This window comes from Nansenia antarctica (assembly GCF_963989245.1).
Source record: "Nansenia antarctica genome assembly, chromosome: 3".
Lineage (NCBI taxonomy): Eukaryota > Metazoa > Chordata > Actinopteri > Argentiniformes > Microstomatidae > Nansenia > Nansenia antarctica.
Window position 1 is genome coordinate 21,566,970 of NC_137688.1, and position 19,142 is coordinate 21,586,111.

A 19,142-nucleotide genomic window follows, 5' to 3' on the forward strand; every position below is an offset into this window, starting at 1 on the left:
AGACAGTAAAGCCAAGGCCAGTCGGGCTAAGAAGCCAACAGCTAAAGACGTCCCCGAGGCTGAGACAAACCAACCGCCTCCCTCCACGCCCTCTATCCCCAAACAGACAACCAGGAAAGGGAAGCGGAAAGATGAGAACACCAGTGCGTCAAAAGCAGGCGAGAATCCACCAGAACCCAAGAAATTAAAGAAGAAAGATGAGACGGAGGAAGGAATGGTAAACGGGAAGAAAGATGAGACCGTTGAAGATGAGAAGGAAAAAGGGAAGAAAAAGGAGAAGACGACTAAGAAGAATGCTAATAAGGATCCGCTACCCCCACCCACCACCACCACCACGGCAACACCGAGTGCTCTGACAGAGAAGAAGAATGAGAAGGCAAAGGAGCAGAAGGAGACAGACAAAAGCCAGGAGGAGAAGACGACGACAACGACTAAAGAAAATGGTATTGACCATGTTTCACTCCCTCCATCCACCACTGTAACACCAGTTCCTCCATCAGAGAAGAAGAAAAGTGAGTGACTCCACCACAAAATATTGTGTTAATGTATTTTGGTACCGTGAATATTATTTGTTTAATGTGATTTTGATGTGACAAATTCCCCACAGAGAAAAGTAAGGTGCCAGAGACACCAATCACATCAGCTCCCCAAGACTCCACCAGTGAACAAGACTCCACTCAACTAGCACCCAAAGCCGCCACCCCTAAAAAGGTTAATTACATTTACATCGTCATTCTCACCATCACCATGTGTAGCTTTGGTTGCAAAACACAAACAAGTTTGTTCTGTTTGGTGTAAAAGAAAATAACTCAAAGTTATTGTGCTTGTATTGTGTTGTGTTCCTCAGAAAAACAAGTCAACCAAGAGCAAGTAGTCATGAGGATGGAGGTGAGAAGAAAGTATCTTCCATGTCCGCATTTATTGAGATCAGATGACTGGGATGCCACCTGGGCAGATGTGTGGACCCAATGTCAGAGGAGCGACTTGGGACTATGAAAAAGGAAACTAACGTTACCGTCCATCCCAAACTGTAACAGTCATAACGTTTTAATTTTTTACACTGTAACAAATAGTCACTTTTTTTGTTGGTACATTTTGTTATTGCTTGGTTTTATCTGTTTTATCTTTAACTTTTATCTGTTGCCCAACTGTTTACAGTTTGTCAATGCAAGATGGCTTGCTGTATTATTTGAATGGTTAACATCAACACCCACATCTTAAAACATGTTTTTCTATTATGGCATGTATATGAAAGTGATATGAATGTTTTCTGAAAATATGAAGGCCCTATGAAGGCCCTGGTATCAGGTATCAGTTACTGTGTGCCTATAAGTGATAGCTATGACCAGGGCTCTCAAGTCTCACGCATTGGGCGTGAGACACACGCATTTTAACCCGTTCACACGCCGCGTGTGTCTCACGCCCAATGCGCGAGACTTGAGAGCCCTGGCTATGACTGATCGATGAGAATCTGACATGGATGACCTAATGTACTTGTGATCGACTTCCTATGAAATACTATAACCAAGAGCCATAGTTAAACCCCAACACCCCAGTTATGAATGCTTTATCTAAAAGCATCATGAGATGGAACACAATATGAGACACAATTACAAACTGATTAAATAGGAGATTTGCTCAACACTTTTGCTCAAATGTTTGATACAGTTACTCAAATGATATGCATTGTACAGTGTTTTTCATGAAATTAAATGTCATATTTTTCCGTAGGCCTACGTGTTTTTTGTTTTGTTTTAACGGGGTTTAGTTATATTCACCTTGTTCAGGACCGTGTTCGCAAGGACAAACAGACTGAAGCTCAGCTTCTACCCCAGGGCCATTCAGGCCCTGAACACAGCAAAGACCTAGGTTCTAGGTCCTGGACAATCTAGACAAATTGATGGCAGCTACTAGATTGAAATCAAGTGTAATACTGAAACACAAATGTGTACATTTCAAACCTGCAAACTGCGACACTTTAAATGAATGTGCAATAACACTATGTGAAATATGACAACCCTAGGGTACATAAGGTTCAGAGAATAGGAAATGTTAGAATAGGTATAGCATAGCATAGAGTATAGCACAGTGTTTTATTTGTATAGTATAGTATAGTGGATAGTGTACATAGCCTTTATTTATGTAAACCAGCTCCTTTCCCTTCTTGTTTTTAGTTTTTTTTCCTAGCACCAGGGTAGCCCCCCCCTCCCAAATTTCGTTGTTTGGTACCTGTACTATATCAATGACAATAAAGACCATTCATTCATTCATTCATTGTTCTTGGGTGTGTAAAGAGCTTTGAATGGAAGTGGACCAAGACGCCCCCGTACGCCCGGTGGCGCTAAACACATTTCTGAAAACAATCACAATCTATTAACAAACGAAGAAGAGCATATCGGTAAACAGAAAACCGATCATGCTTTTTAAAACTGGATACTTCGGCATCAACTAAAATATAATGAAATGTGGAGGTTAAACGCAGTCCGCCACAAGGCTGGTGTTCAGAGTTCTGGCTTGGAGGAGTTCAAGTTCAAGAGGCGAGAACATGAAAAAGGTGAGTGGCCAACTAGTTACCAAAGATAGCGGTGTGTTGCAGTGACACATCGTGAGCTTAGAATGATAAGGTTCTATCTCCGTTTAGAATGATAAGGTTCTATCTCCGTTTAGGGGAGTTCAGAGATATTGAGCGTCTTTTTACAGTTTTTACATTCCATTATGTTTTGTGAGATGGAACCTTTTGTATTTTATGAATTACTAACTCAAAAATGTCAACATTTTAGAAAATAACACCACACAGGCATTAATAAACACCTAATGGTTCAGATTATGTAAAAAACTCAATTTTGACAAAAATGGAGATAGAACCTTATAATTCTAACGTCACGACATTGCCGTGATCATAAAAATACGAAGTAATGCGCACGTAAGAATGAAAACTAACTAAGCAGTTGCAAGCAGCTCGTCTCCATATCAAAACCCCATCATAGACCATGGATTCTCATTCTCCCCTCTGTAGTATTGAGACAGGCACGGAGGGACAGGCAGCTGGTCAGCAAGAGGCTCGTGGTGAATGAAGACCAGGAGGAATATGACAGCACCATGGACACAGGGTCCAGTGATCAGGTAACGTATGTCTGTCTGTCACAACCAGTTGTATGATTATGCTGCAGATATACAGTATATAGTGAGTCAGCTATGCGAGTGTACAGACAGAGGAAGTGCAGTAACTGTCAGTGGGGGAAGGATACACTGAATATAGCTTTTGACTGAATATACCAGTCAGTCAATGACAGTTCTGTTTCTGCCAGGTGTTGGAGTTGTTGCGGAAAGTTCACCACGGTGGGGAGGAAAGAGAGGCTCATCTTACAGCCCTGAGGAAAGCTCTCCGGAACTCTTCAGCCCAGCTCAGCTTCATAAAGTATAAAGGCTGCTGGCAGTCCCGGTACTAAAGCAAACATCAGTCTGCAGCACTTACACTCAGATATTATAGACTGTATTTTCTGTGTGTGCGTGTGTGCGTGTGCGTGTGTGTGTGTGTGTGCGTGTGTGTGTGCGTGTGTGCGTGTGCGTGTGCGTGTGTGTGTGTGTGTGTGTGAGCAGACAGGAGAACAGTATGCACGTCCTGGTGGGCCTCCTCAGTGGCTCGAATGCCCAGTGTCGCCTGGAGGCTGCGAGATGTCTTCACCAGCTGTCCCACTCCCCCCACCCCAACGTGGGCCCTGCCTGTCTACCTGCAACACCGTACCTGCTCACCTACCTGTCTGGTCAGAGTGCCAAGTTCACGGTTAGTCCCAACACACATCAACAGGCCGACACCTTTCATTCACCTTTCAGTTTCATTTCACAGCCTCATACAGGACGTTCTCTCAGTGTGTGTGCGTTTGCGTGTTTGTTTGTTTGCTTGTGTTTGTATCCATAGGAACTGTGCCTCTACACACTGGGTAACCTGTGTCCAGACAGTGAGGCGGTGAGAGAGAAGCTTCTGGCTCAGGGCATCATACCTGCTCTGGCCAGCTGCATCCAGGTCAGAGACACACCTCTGACATTACTGTTAGTGGACATGTATTAGGCCCTATCCCATTTCACCCCTTGGCCCTACATTTTAGCCCTACCCCTCTGTTTTGCGTGTTCACATGTAGGGGTAGGGCCAAGTGGGAGGGCTAACTCCTCCAAACTGAGTGTTTTCAGATGCACACTCCAAACGGAGTTACAAGCGGTGTGTTTGATGCGAAATCCCAGAATGCCTTGTGAATCATCAGCAGGATACTGGAGATGCACTAGCAACAAAAGAAAGCCACAAATGTAATTATTTTCTTTGTTAATAAAGATTTAAAATATATATATCTATTATTATTATCTTAGTTTAATATCATTTCAATGTTCTTTATAACAAGCATAACAACAACAACAAATATTATTATGCCGATGTGTGTAGCTGTGTCTAACGTTAGCTTTAAAAAAGTAACAAATAAAAAGACTGATTTGTGCATGACAGTCCCGCATTTTGACACATTTTCATTTCACATTTCCCCCCTTTGATGGCATATGACGTCTGAAATTGAATTAAAGTTCAGCCGCGAAGTTGTTGCACTTGTTACCGCTCCTCTAATATCAGTGCAGACTGGCAGGGTAGGAGCACGGGTTGCTAGCCTACAGAGCACCTCTGTTTTGTCATGAACTGGCCTAGTGATGAAGCATTGTTCTTTTTTATTTGATGACTTGTTTGATCGATTGATAGTGTGAAACATAAGTTGTGAACGAATCACGAGCGCCCATGCTTTTCTATGATACTACTGATGACGTATCAGGGTCTTAAAGTGTTATCCCATGTCATTGGGGAAGATTTCAATCACTACCCCTTGTAACTCTGTTCCGAGGGGAAAGCCGAAAAGCGTGGGGCACTCGAAAATGAGGGGTAGGGGTAAAGATAAGAAATGCGATTGGGCCTGTTTTCTTATAGCCCACCTTCATCGCTGTGTGTGTGGGTGTGTGTGCGCACAGATTCAGAGGCCAAACCTGGCTGTGGTTGAAGCAATAGGATTCACCCTCTCACAGCTTCTCCAAGTCAAGGATGCACCAGAGAAAATTGTCCCGTAAGTATACAATGTAGTCATTGAGTCATTTTGAAATGTTATGATGTTTCTACAACGTCTATGTGAGCACAAGTTCATTGCAGTCTGTGGATTGTGGAATCGGTGCTACAGTGCATGTGGGGGGTGGAGGGGGTTCTCTCAGAATCTAATAATCAGTGTTCTCCTGTCTGTCTGTAGGATGGTCCTTGCGTCTGGACTGACATCACACCTTCTCTCAGTGTTGAATCCAGACCCTCAGTTTGGACTGGGTCCTGCCATCGAATGTGCCTGGTGTCTGCACTACCTGACATGCAGGTGGGACATTTCAACTCAAATTCCATCACCCTCGGCCTAAGTGTAATGTGTCATCTTAAGTGTAATGTGTTACTTACTTAGACATATGTATTTGTTGTAAGTCGCTTTGGATAAAGGCCAATGTCTATCGTTCCCTATTCCAAAGTAATGTGGACAGCGGGACACTGCTCGCCCAAGGGACTCTAACACAGTGCAGTTCCCTGTTGGTGACACTGGGTGGCGCTGTTGCTAAAGGAAGCGAAGAGGAGGGAATTGAGTTGGTAAGGAATTCACTAGATCAAAACTGTCTCACAGTAACTCTGTATAGCTCAGAACAGTTTCTGTAGGAGTAGTGAAATTGATGCGGTCAATATACTATTACAGTCAGTATACTATTCAAATTTGCCTCTTGTGGTTCTATGACATATAATACAAGGAATTATATCTTGTCTACAAGATGCACTGAAGTATAGATCAACTCTGATGCACTGAAGTATAGATACATTTAGATAATAAGCCAAACATTTCTGAGTGGCCATCTGTCTCTCCACCTCCAGTTGGTCTATCCCCTGCTGCGCTGCGTGGGAAACCTTCTCTCCGCTGGACCACCGGGAGACCTCAAGGCCCAGCTGAGTGACAGTCGTCTCCTGGTTGCTCTGTGTGCGTTTGCTCAGGCCTTCCTCCAGACCCACCCAGCTCTGACCAGAGAGAGCGCCTGGGTCCTCAACAATCTTACAGGTAAGACCAGTCTGGATGTGTGTTTGAGAACAGCTGACGCATCAGTCTGTGTTGTAAATATGGTCTCTTTGTGATATTGCAGAGGAAATATCAGTTTAAACATGCAACCAGGTTGTTTTTTCTTTTTAATGTTTTAAACAGCTGTGATGTATCATTGCCCTCCCTCACTGGAGTTTAACCATTCCTGTATACCTCTGTCATATCCATTGTTATAAATGCCAACCCATAAATTCAAGTATCTCATCTGGTACTGCAAGTACAGTAGACATACACCTTTATCAATGATGATTCTCTGGTCTCTATCTCTCAGCTGACTCCAGTGTGTTCTGCTCTGCTCTGCTCTTCCTGAACCTGGTCCCTGGACTGATCCAGCTCCTACCTTTCTCCCAGGGCATCAACACTATGGTCAGTGAGGGCTTCACTGAGATGGGGAGTTACAGTGATACTATGTGATGGGAGATTATTTGTGACAGCAGCTGGTGAAACCGGGAACAAGTCACCAACCGACGGACCGTTCAGACATTTATTCTGAAAAATGTAAATACATTTCTGAGTTGTTGAAAATCAATGACACACTCGCTAGTCAAGCCAAAACATTGCGATGCAATGGATTCGGTGAGTAATCCCCACTACTGCCTAGTTAGTGTAGAGTAGTGGGGATTACTCACCAAATCCATTGCATTGCAATGTTTTGGCTTGAGCAAGTGTGTCATTGATTCTCAATTTTTCAGAATAAAAGTCCAAACATTGTGATTGGCAACTTGTTCCTGGTTTCACCAGCTGCTGTCACATTTTGTGTTTCTGTTGGATATTGAGTTATAATGGGAAAAGACTCCACTGATTACGAGTCGAGGTGAAGTTGAAACAAGGAAGAAGGATAGGTTCGACTCATTTATTTATTCAGAAGATCATATATATTGAGTTATCAACATCTGCTCATTTCAAACATGGTTTAAGTTTACTGTTCTCCCTATGTGATCTTTAACCCCCAACCCATCCTGTTGTTGTTGTGACCAGGTCCTAAGAGTTCTGGGAAATATGGCCTATAAAGGGTCAGCGTACTGCCTCCAGCTGTCTCAGGCTGGTCTGCTGCCTGCGCTCTGTGCCACGCTCAAGATGAACGATTCTGAGATGGTGACCCTCAGTCTGGAGGTGCTGGGCATGTTGGTGACCAGCAGTCCACAGGTAGGGAAGACTGGGTTCATGTGGTACCCAGTGCCACACTCACACTTTAAATACTTTTGAGTGTTTCCTTTAGTCTGCCTGGAGTGCCAGGTGAGCGGGGTCTGCACTTTTGCGACTATTCCACTGGTTCGACTGTGCCAGGCCACCTCAATCAACCACAGCACAATATTTGAAATTGAAATTTGATTTGTATTGTTTCAAATACATATGTACAATCCATTTTTATCTGCAGCGTTTTACAGCCTGGCATTACTACATGGTAAGATAAGGTGGATGCCTTTGATGAAGCAGTGATTTGTGTGTGGCCTCTTCTCAGGTGGCGGAGGAGCTTGTGAGGCAGGAAGGGCTCTCCCTGCTGGAGGCCATCCAGCACAACAGCGAGGGAGAGATGCGTCTGCGAGCAACACACCTCCTGGAGCACAGTCTGCCTTTGCACTGCATGGTAAGGACTGGTTCTCAAAGATGGGTCAACCAATGCTTCAGTCATGTTGGCTAAAGGTAGACTCCACGATATGACATCACCTTGGGAAGTGGTTGGCTTTAGAGATGTTTCAGATTACAAGATACAAGATGTTTTATTTGTCACTCCGGTTGTTGTACAATCGTGTGAGATACTTCCACTGGAGGTGGGCTCCATTTATGGTGCATATAAGAAGACATATAGAATATAATAACAAAACATAAGAGGCCAATTTCTTTTTTTATATTTTATTATCAAATTCTAGAAATTTACGGCAAGAAAATGATACACACAACATATATACATTCATCAGAACAAGATGTTTCAATCACTATAAATTATTTTGGGGGATGAGAACGGCAGTGCAACGTGATCGCTGTGGGACAAAAAGGCTGCTGAGTGAATTGCCTTGTTTTACGTAAACTGTCTCTGCCAATAGTCGCCATGCTATTTCGTGGCTATGTCATATCACTGAGTCTACCTTTTTAAAGGTGTGTTTTCATCTCATGAGGATGTGAAACTAGCGCAGAATGCTGTATGTGTGTGTTTGTTTTAGGGGTCAGACATTCATGACCACTGTTGTCTTATAGGTGAACACTTCGACGTCTCCTTGAAAAGCCTTCAGACCATCACCTTCACCATAAGACCAGGTAGACGCGGCATAAGCGCAGTAAAGGGGAGTCCACAGGTCCATGGACCCTCCACTTCTAATCTCACTCTCCACATAATAAGGTGCAAATGATTTGAACATTGTTAGAGAGGATTTTGGTGGAGCCTGTGTTATTTAAAACCCCGGGCATAGGAAGCATTAGAAGTGTGGGTGGGACATTGTTAGGGCAGTCTGGGTGTTCTCCCCCAGAACATTTTTAGTGGAGATGTAATTTCCTGTATTCTGGTGCCTTTTAAAGGTCTTTGATACTTGTATCTGGCTAGCATGAGAAAAAGTATGGGTACATTTTGTAATTTCATCCAGAGGAAGTGGTTAGCCACAGATCACATATTATATATCAAACAAAGAGATCGTCAGCCAAAAAATAGATCAGTCTCTACAGTAACTCTACAGTAACAAATGAAAACTAGTCTCCCTCCTCCTCTTTTCACTATTTTGCTAAAGTTAAACTTAACATTAGCAAGCCTTAGTGCTCTTTAACAGTCAGCTAACCAAACAGTGAGGCTGCTGTCAGTCAGTATATAGACATTGTAACAAAACAAGAAGGCTATAAGCAACAGGCGAACAAAATACGAACATTTAGTTAAGTTAGCGGCGCGTGTGTGTGTGTGTGTGTGTGTGTGTGTGCGTGCGCGGGCCAGCCATGTGAGAATCTGCCTGGGTATAAGTTAGCAGTAACAACGTGGTATGGTCTGGGTGGTCCAGTGGTCTAGCACCACAGTCTACAATGCACACATACCATATTAACTTAAAGCATAGTATGCCCATGTCGGCAGGAGTCAGGTTCGAATCCAGCCCATGCCCTGCTGACATACCCTCTACTCCTTACTTTCCTGTCATTCTTCACTATCTCTATCCAATAAAGAAAAAATACAAGAGTGGAACTGCTCCGATGCACTGATTTTCGACATGGTAAAAACATGGTAAAAGTGGGGGGGTCCAAACTAATAATTTTCAAAAGTGGGTGGGACTTCAGTGGGACGTCCCTCATATAATGGCTGCAACGCCCATGTTTAAAACTCAGACATTTAGTTTGGTTTGCTCTTGATTGTTGAAGTGAGTGGTATCACCATGGCGAGATATCATACTATGTATTATGGGTACATAGTATTCTCTCTGTTGCATGGCCTTGAAACCAAAGCAGCTGGAACATGAGTTGGTCTGTGTAATAATGTTGTATGGTTTTTACATTAAGTGATGACATTACTTACCAAAAAATATGTACACAATGAATTTTTTATACTGTATCAATAAAGTGCTTTGTCTAACATAATCTGATGTTATCTCTTTTTTGAGTTTTCAAGAGATTGGTGCAATATACAGCTGTGGGTGTACAAAAATAATTCTAACAATGTTGGTGATTGGAGGTTGTTATGGCCAATTTTACTTTAGGCTTTTATTTTGGATGATTTGTGTTGATTTATATGTGTTTTGAGTTATATTTATATTTCACGATATGTTTCTTTTATGTTTTTGGTTATTTATGTAAAGAATAGCGTTATGTTTTTGGTTATAGAAGTATTCATGTTTTAGTCTTAATTGAGTGTCACGTGGTCAGGTGATAGCCAGCCCAGGTGTATTTATGGAGTCAATTAGCAGCACCTGGGTGGATGGAAATTAGGTTAGACTGGCAACACCATTATTTTGACCACGACCACGATCACTCCTTTCTGTAATTACATAATTTACCGTTCGCTTTAAGACTTTTCGTTTCGTTTGAATACTTTGGATTACTTTTGGACAATACATATTTTACATTTTACAACTTACAAGGAAAGCGTGGCGTGCGTGATTATCCAGCCCAGACTATTACTGTTTTCATTCGCATGGTGGAATTGGCGGCTACAGAGGTGTTAAACATGTGTAGGTAGCTAATCTAACTCCCTTTATCCTAATCTATATCTTGCTCGCTCTACAACCACATATCCGTTATAACACAGTAAAAGGTTCCATGACGTTGTGAATGATCAACTTCCTCTCCTCTGACATTTTCTGAGAATGTAGGTTATTTTATTTTATTACACTTTTTCAATTATTAGCATACTTGTATTAGTGACGAGGTGAGTAAACAATCCTTTTATTCAGATCAGTGTATAACATGTAGCAACAATGACACTGAACCATACTGGGTCTCATGACGAAATCAACGTAGACGACAACGATCTCAGCAGCAGGTCACATAGAGCACGTCAGCCTGCTAGTTTTATCTGTTACGTAGATTCCGAGGGGACTTGTTAATTGAGACCCAATTACCTACGACAATTTACCATAATCAACCGTGACAAATTAGACTTGAGAATTTGTTACGGGAAAACATCAGAAAGTAAACAAGATATCTCTCAGATAGCTAGCTAGCCAACTTTAGCTAGTTAGCTTGCTAGCAGTAAGTAAGTAACTTACTTAACTGTTGTTGCTAGCAAAGAGGATGCAAGACAAGTCATAGCCCAGTTAGCTAAGGTTTATGTATTAGCTAGTTAGCTCAAAGCAGACTCATACCAGTGTAAAACAATTAATAGTTGTATTATTATGACTGGAGCCAGTGGAGGTATTTATCTATAACCTCTGATCTAGGGCTTTTGCTAATGCCAGTGGTTACCACTGGACAAGGTCTAGTTAATGTTTAGCATGTTAACTAGATAGCCATACCAGCTAATGTTATATATATCATTTGCTGTTCCATCACTTTAAATGTCATCATCAGCTGTCATTTGGGCTTATTGACAGTCACCCCTGCCTGCCCCAAACTTGTTGAAGAGATGGACAGCCTTCAGGAGAACCCAACTGACATAGCCACCAAACCCATCATCATTCTGGGCACTACAACCAGAGACAAGAGATTTCTTTGCTGTGTTGGCAAAGTGCTGAAGTTCAAATGGATGAAGAACAAAAGCGAAGAAGTGCGTTGCCTAGCATTTTTACATATCACCGTATCACCTGACTTACCTAGCAAGTCTTACATGTGTACCACCTGTCTATGATCTTTGACACCAACTCATCCATAGGATGTGCTGAACCTGAACGGGGACCTACTGCCTGCCTTTGCCTGTGGATGTGTGGAGAACAATGACTTCCTGTCTTTGCAGGAGATCCTAGTGAGGGTGTGATGTTTAGACACACACACACACACACACTCATTTACCCACTCACATAAACACCTCCAGACACATTTACATGTATTCTTTGGCATTCTTCATGTCCTCACTTCTCCCATACTCTCTCCCCACTCTTCTCCTCTCAGATGGATGTGAACTGTGGCGACTATGATGGCACCACTGCTCTCCACAGGGCCTGTGAGAAGGGTAAGATGGACATGGTGAAATACCTACTGTCCAAAGGAGCCACTACCCAGCTCAAGGACCGCTTCGGACACACACCTCTTCACCTGGCCATCAAGAACAGGTGCAGCACTGTATTGTACATATACTTGTTAAGCTACTCATTTGTTTTGGTGATTTGCATAGTAGCAAATAGAATAGAATCCCACAGTTGTGTATCTGTGGTTAATTGAAAGATACATGCCTGCATGGAAAAATACCCAGTCACTATCCAATAGCCTCTTTCTCTCTTTGCTAAGTTTGTCAGAGATGAACCTAAGCAATTCCCATAACCCTTTCCCACCATATTGCTAACACCCATAAGGTCCCTCCTAAAGCTCTAGAATGGAGGGGAGCTGATTTCTGAAACAGTGACCCATTGTTAATATCTTTAGGCACCTTGAAATCATCCAGATCCTGCGTCTGCAGGGTGCCACACTGGCACTGGATCCAGTGAGGATCGGGATGGAGCTGGTGAAGTCAGTTCTACTTCCACTTTTCTCTATCTTCAGGTGAATAGTCTCTACATTTTGTAGCATGTGCATTGTGTTAACGATAACACCACCCTGTGTTCATCAGGGTTGTTAATGCTAAAGACTGCCAACTGCTGCAGGCCTGGTACATGGCAGGGGTGAACCTGGACCAGGGTGACTACAACAGTTGCACAACGTTGCACGCTGCAGTCGGGATGAGGGACATGGTCATGGTGTCCAAGCTGCTGCAATGTGGAGCCAGCCCTCTGGTACAGGCCACAACTACACTCATTCACAAATACATTGGTGTTAGGTTTCTATGCTTGTTAAGATTGTGTAGTAGCTTCACTGACTCACCACCTTTGTAATATGAACCAAAAGGCATTTTATTGTGAAACTTAGTTTCAAAATAAAAGTCTGGGAAAAAAAGTTTCAGAATAAGTCCTAAAAAAAAGTTTCTGAATAAAAGTCCTTAAAAACAATTCCAAAATAAAAGTCTGGAAAAAGTTTCAGAATAAGTCCTTTAATTTTATTTTTTTCAGAATTACTTTAAGTGGTCATCCTCCCATTTATATTGGCAGAAAAATTGTGCATGTCTAATTTTAATCCAGGTGCTTAAAAGTACAAAACTAATAACTTGCAAAGAAAGTAACTCTTTGCCAAACTCCCTTGGTCCCAGATGTCATTGCAGTTTTCCCTCCATAGGAATGTGACGTCTGGGGTCGGACTGCTGTGGATGTGGCACGTAAAAACAACCTTGCCAACATCCTCAGTCTCTTCCAGCACCCCATGTAAATAACCATTTCCTCTTTCCCCTCCATCCTACATGAGTCTGACAGTCGAATGAAATTCTGCCTCTACAAATGTATGTCAACTTTGTTCAGCATGCATGTTCAATTCATACCCATTATTTGCCAATGATGCGGATGGAATAAAGAAAGGAATTCAAATCACAACCCTCAATCTCAGTGAGTTATTTTTTCAACAGCAATTGACACAATTAGTTAGTTCATCAAGTTCATATTTATTTCATTCACTCCAGTTGTTCAGGAACAGAGAAACCAGTAGAACAGAAGCACAACTTCTTTAACTGGACCCATTATCAGGTTTGCAGAAAAGGGGAGTGGACAACCCAGCAGATTACCTTAATCTGCATGAGTAATGGGTTTCATTTCAGCAGCCATGGATGCGTTCTGTGCAGTTGGTCTAGTAGACATAGCTGGCTGTGAACAGCGACTGCATGGAGGCCTGGTCAGCTGAGCCACTGGGCTTGTACTCTCCTTTGGAGGCCAGACCATTGTTCTGAAACAGACAAGGGTATCAAGAAAATGCCCTGGCTGGACAACTTTCAGACAGCTAATCTGCTGTGAGTAACATCAGGCAGAGGATAAGGACAATGGTTGTTCCAATTAATATTTCACCAGCTTGATCATAAAAATGTGGACGAGATTATACAGATTTCCTAATAAAGACGGGGGGCACAGTACACCCACTTCTCTTACCTTTGCTCTGGTACTGAAGGCGTCTTGCGAGGCCTTCTTATTGGCGGTTTTGCCTCCCCAAGCAGCGAGGGCAGAGGCCTGGAGTGCACGGCCGTAGGAGAAGGTCAGCTTCCAGGGCCTGTGGAGGGGTGTCTGGTTCATGGCGTTGAGGTTGAGGGAGGCCTCCTCTTCGCTCTGGCCTCCAGACAGGAAGCAGACGCCTGAGTAAAGGATAGATGGGTTGAATGGTTTAGCAATATATTAGTGGGTTTAATTTTGGCATCACTTTACACCAGCTAACTAATTTTAACAATTTCCCACTCCACCTCAATGCTACCCTCAGTTTCTACTTTCTTTTCTAGGTTGAGTGAAAGCAAAGCAGATTGAGAATAGGCAACCTGGGTATCCTTGTAGCAGCACCCTCTCCCAAGCAGTGCCACTACTAAACACTCAACCCCCCCCCCCCCCCCCTCACCTGGCACAGCAGCAGGGACGGTGCGTCTGAGGGCTGTGACGGTGGCCATTGCGACCTCCTGAGGGGTAAACTTCTTGGGACAGGAGTGTCCGGCCATAACCATGTTGGGCTTCAGCAGGGTTCCCTCCAGGTACACGTGGTGGTCAGACAGGGCCTTGTACACTGCAGCCAGGACCTGAGGAACAAAGACAAAAGTGACCCAAGTGTGTTATTGACTCCATCTGAGTGCAAGGAGAGACTGAAACATGCTAACTGAGGACTATTTGGGCCGTGTGTTTCAGAGCATAAAGGGTTCAATGCTGCATAGGCTAGATTTTTTACTAAAGTCTGGTACACATATAAGGATTTTCTAAATCTTAACAGATTTTTTTTATCTGAGAGAGACCCCACACATGAAGATAAAAAAAATCATGGATTGAACAGCTTTGATCGTATTGCGTGTGGTGTGCTCCGATATACGACCACATGCATAAAGATCTGTTCTCCGACAGTCTGGAGTCTCGTCCCCCCCAAGCCCGAAATCTGGCGTGATCAGGGTAGTAGTACCCTGACTGACCTGTAGAGGCAGCCATGTGTGACATGCCTCCATCAAAGTGGTATACATGACTGGCTTTTGGTTGCCATGTTAGGATCTACTCACCTTCTCAGTGACATACTGGCAACGCAACAAGTCGTGATCTCCGTCGGGCAGGATCTCTGGCTCCACAATGGGGACCAGGCCGTTCTGATGGGGAGTACACAGCATTTAAGTCAGACTGATTGAGGTATGGGTAATTGTAACATGCATCAATGTACTCAAGTTCCATGCAGGCAACTATTGTTCTAGAGGAGAGATGGCCAGATGGAACACACACCTGTTGGCAGATGCTAGCGTATCTGGCAAGGACGTTGGCGTTCTCCGCAATGCTGAGGGCCGAGGGGCAGCTGTCTGAGATCTTGAGGACACATCTCCATTTGGCAAAGTCACAACCATCCTTCTTGTACTGGGCACAACGCTCTGAAAGACCGTCAAGCCCTGGTGGGAGTAGACGACAGCAATCAAACCAAATTATTCTACCATTAATCCAAGATGCTGCCAAGCCAAGTAGTAATGATAAACAGTCATTTGTTCTCAATGACATACCTGGCAAGATAACGTAACAATGATTGATAGTGTTAGACTAAATAGAAGAGACGTAGAATAACAGACTTCAGCCTTACAGGTTTCAAAAGCATTGTAAAACGGCTACAAATCACTAGCTACAGTAATGAACGTCTAGTCACTCTTACCCTGTGTGGTTGTCTCTCCGTCTGTTCCATTAAGAGCAGCTGTGCCCTTGTCCACCTAGGAGAAAGGACATTTTCTTTCAGTGAAAGTACACAAGATCCCAAAGGGAAGATTAACATTCATGAGAATTGGGGCTCGGTCTCCTGATGTCGGCGGTCCCCTCACCTTGATGCCAACCACAATGCCCTTGTCCTTGATGGCCTTGGGGAAGGGCACACCTGCATCTGACTTCTGGTACAGTGTCTCATGGAAGAAGATGACCCCACCCACACTGTCAGAGAGGGTATCGACGGAGAACAGGAGGTCTCGGAAATAACGGCGGTTCTCCTCTGTGTTCTCTACGTTTATGTTCCCAAGGCGCTTACCCATGGTGCCTTGACAGAAATGAGGAGGGGAAATAAGGTTACTGCATGGCATCTAAGGGGGCACAAGCTGGCATAGATTAGGCACGCTCTGCCTTCCATCCACTCATACTCATCAAAAGAAGTTAATGATTCTCTCTCCCCCCCCCCCCCCCCCCCCCCATTGCCTTGCTGCTGGGCTTCCTCACCTGTGGACTCGTCTGCTGCCAGGATGCCCTTTCCTGGAGCCACGATCTTCTGGGCTATGGTGGAGAGCTCTTTCTTCTGCTCCGGAGAGAGTGATGGGAACTGGTGAGTCATCCTGTTGAATAAAGGTGACAGTTAAAACACTGAAGCAAATGGCACTCAATAACTGACATAATCGACACGGTCTTGGTCATGTTCTGTTCATACTTAATCTCCAACAGGGCCTTCTTCCCCCTCCCACCTCACCAACTCTGTAAATATTTGCCTTGTCTATGCGCACTGCGCTTGAACTTTAGTCCAAAGCTGATAAGTTAGCCACTCTCCCTGGACAAATAAGTTCACAGAGTTCACTGGATATCACGAATCGTAAATGTGGTGCTAGACAGACACATTTTGTTGCTGTTAAGTCGTACTGATCATCCGACAGGTGTGCAAAACAAATACCGCAGGTATCACGCAAACGTTAACAGGGAAAGCGGCTGCATAATTCCGAGAGGATATCAGACTGCTTAACTCAAATTAGACACTGTCGAAATACAGAACGCGTGACTTCAATTAAAATATTTTCCAAGTCAAGCGAATAAGAAACCGATAATGTACTTGCATAGTGCCATAAATGCAATAAAAAAAACATGCATCGAAGACAGTAGTTATGAAGAGGGAGGTTTTGGTCTGCAGAGTTCCGCATACTTCTCAGCAGATAACGAGGTCATAATCAACCACAAAACCTAACTTCGAACAAGCCATTGCATGTGCTGCATTTTTTCCCGAAAATAGGCTACTGCTTTGTAACGCCTGTCTGCAACAGTTACATGGTAAAATAAGTTACCCATCACATCTATAGACTGTTCGCATAGAAAAGAAAGAAAGCTTACTTGAAAATATGTCAAACACCGACGAGATCAGGAAGAACAGAAGCACAGTCAGCCTAGTTTGTAATTAGGACTAATTGAGAAGACTGAACAGCAGTTTCAAGCGCTGTTATTTATTGGCCCGTCCCAACCACGGGATAATAGAGGAGGAGTGTGCGTGATGTGGCACGGGCGTGCGTTCCCGTTGGAATGTCATTGGTCCAGACAATCGGGTGGGGGCGTGTTCGTGTATCAATGCGTCTTTGTGGACTTTGAGTTCCATCAAAACTTGAAGGGATGACTTCGAGATAAAAGGAACACGTCTGACAGTCTATTGTTGTAAATCGCTGCACGCATTAAATGCATGATCTAGTGCCCTCGTGGCCTATGAGTTCAGTCAATTCTTTTGGAGGGAGAGCCCTGTAGTGTTACAATCCTGCCATTCAGGTTTCTTTCTTTAGTCTTGTGCAATTTGAGCTCAGTATGCTCAGTACACTGTGTGTGTGTGTGTGTGTGTGTGTGTGTGTGTGTGTGTGTGTGTGTGTGTGCGTGCGTGCGTGCGTGCGTGCGTGTGTGTGTGTGTGTGTGTGTGTGTGTGTGCGTGCGTGCGTGCGTGCGTGCGTGTGTGTGTGTGTGTGTGTGTGGTTAGGTCATGTAAACTGAGTGCTGATCGGTGTCAAATTCCATCCACTCATTCTCAATGAATAAGTTATTTACAGTCAGTAAAGCTATTTGATATATTGTGCTGACAAGGTTCCTGTGGAATATTTCACTGCTTTACAACACTAATCAATTGTGATGTACATAATGATGTAATGTCATGTACAATTATTGTCTGAAACCACTTTCTCATGTAATCAGAATGAGTTTTCACGTGCAAGTGTCTTCTGAGTTCGCTAATACACTGATGCATGTTGGTGTAAGTCTGAAAGTCCTCTGCAGGCCTACTAGTGTGTCACAAGATTCTTTTAAAATAATCTAACAAATAATAACAATTAAGGAGTGAATAACTAAGACCAGGGCTTATGCATGGTAATCAACAAAATAAGAAAATATAATTGGTGGGAAAGGACAAGGACAGCCCAAATCCCCCAGCCTTTGCAGACATCATTTGTAAACAAAGTGATCATATTGATCATAGAGACAAGGGAGGGAGAGTGGAGGGTGCACCAGTACATGTGAATGACCTTAAAGCGACAGACGTATTTGAACTCAGGTATGAGGTAGGCAGGGTGGATCACTAACGCACAAACTATTACAAATGGACGTTACACAAGATGGACCCTGGACCCCTGAGCAATGGTCTCACAAACACCCATGGACCAGAGTCCACTCCTATTATGATTATTGTCCCTCACGTGCACTGAGAGAAAGGAGAGAGTGGAGCACAGAAGATGTGCACACTGGGACACTTATCCCCAAAACCGGTGGAGGAAGTAGAAATCTGAGGACGGGCTCATTGTAATGCATTGAATGGAATGAGGAAACATTAAAATGAGCCCTTCCTCTGATTTCTACCTCCACTAGCCTCCACTGCCCAAAACCCACCTGAGAAGAATGGAAACAGCCTTTTGATTGTCTTGTTTATCTGGTATTACATGGTAAAACAGAAAGAGAGTGTATAAAGCCCAGAGTGGCACTCTCTGTTGTCTCAACTCAAAGTCCAGGTGCTTATTAGCACGTTATGAAACGTTCAATTCAACATTCGTGAGATGTCTGATCTACATGGCACATTCTACACTAAATAAAAATATAAATGCAACACTTTTGTTTTTGCTCCATTTTGTCATGAGGTGAAATCAAAGACCTAAGACTATTTCTCTCAAATTGTGTTCACAAATGTGTTTAAATCTGTGTTAGTGAGCACTTCTCCTTTGCCGAGATAATCCATCCACCTGACAGGTGTGGCATATCCAGATGCTGATTAGACAGCATGATTATTTCACAGATGTGCCTTAGGCTGGTCACAATAAAAGGCCACTCTAAAATGTGCAGAAAAAAACTTGAGACATCTGTGGCATTGTGCTGTGTGATAAAACAGCACATTTTAGAGTGGCCTTTTATTGTGACCAGCCTAAGGCACATCTGTGCAATAATCATGCTTGTCTAATCAGCATCTGGATATATGAATGGACTTTATATATATATATTTTTTTTTTTTGATATGCCACACCTGCTGATAGCTCCTGCTCATCTGTGTGGTCTGGTGTCCTTGGATACAATTCAGTCCTCCACCTAATGCTCTCTGTATAACTAATAATTAATAATTTCTCTACCTAAATTAAGTTCTACTTTTTTTGCAGTTACACTGCCT

The 19,142-nt window shown here is 43.4% G+C and overlaps 2 protein-coding genes and 1 long non-coding RNA gene across 3 annotated transcripts; 2 read left to right on the plus strand and 1 right to left on the minus strand.

The window, feature by feature from the left end:
* Positions 1-411: 411 nt before the first annotated feature.
* LOC308153692 lies at positions 412-1,081 on the plus strand. Its single transcript, XR_013937382.1, has 3 exons — positions 412-512; positions 608-711; positions 848-1,081. It is a non-coding gene; the product is annotated as an uncharacterized lncRNA (long non-coding RNA).
* Positions 1,082-2,463: 1,382 nt separating this feature from the next.
* tmco6 (transmembrane and coiled-coil domains 6) lies at positions 2,464-9,628 on the plus strand (the record flags this gene model as incomplete). The annotated part of the gene is made up of 13 exons (XM_080525488.1): positions 2,464-2,554; positions 3,017-3,123; positions 3,309-3,418; positions 3,601-3,784; positions 3,920-4,024; positions 5,002-5,093; positions 5,271-5,387; positions 5,533-5,647; positions 5,924-6,104; positions 6,415-6,509; positions 7,122-7,289; positions 7,606-7,731; positions 8,340-9,628. The coding sequence occupies 13 exons, from the start codon at positions 2,464-2,466 to the stop codon at positions 8,361-8,363; spliced, it is 1,515 nt and encodes a 504-aa protein (XP_080381614.1). The 3' UTR covers positions 8,364-9,628.
* A 3,127-nt stretch (positions 9,629-12,755) lies between these two features.
* On the minus strand, positions 12,756-17,000 carry aldob (aldolase b, fructose-bisphosphate). Its single transcript, XM_080526755.1, has 9 exons — positions 16,853-17,000; positions 15,980-16,092; positions 15,595-15,803; positions 15,432-15,486; positions 15,017-15,177; positions 14,803-14,886; positions 14,163-14,337; positions 13,709-13,908; positions 12,756-13,508 (listed from the first exon to the last, which is right to left on the minus strand). The coding sequence occupies exons 2-9, from the start codon at positions 16,089-16,091 to the stop codon at positions 13,413-13,415; spliced, it is 1,092 nt and encodes a 363-aa protein (XP_080382881.1). The 5' UTR covers position 16,092; positions 16,853-17,000; the 3' UTR covers positions 12,756-13,412.
* Positions 17,001-19,142: the final 2,142 nt, after the last annotated feature.

Coding starts and splice junctions, on each gene's coding strand:
- aldob (XM_080526755.1), bottom strand. CDS start 16,091: ATGACTCACCAGTTCCCATCACTCTCTCCGGAGCAGAAGAAAGAGCTC. Junction 15,804..15,979: donor GGCAGCAGACGAGTCCACAG/GTGAGGAAGCCC, acceptor ATTTCTGTCAAG/GCACCATGGGTAAGCGCCTT. Junction 14,887..15,016: donor ACGCTAGCATCTGCCAACAG/GTGTGTGTTCCA, acceptor ACTCCCCATCAG/AACGGCCTGGTCCCCATTGT.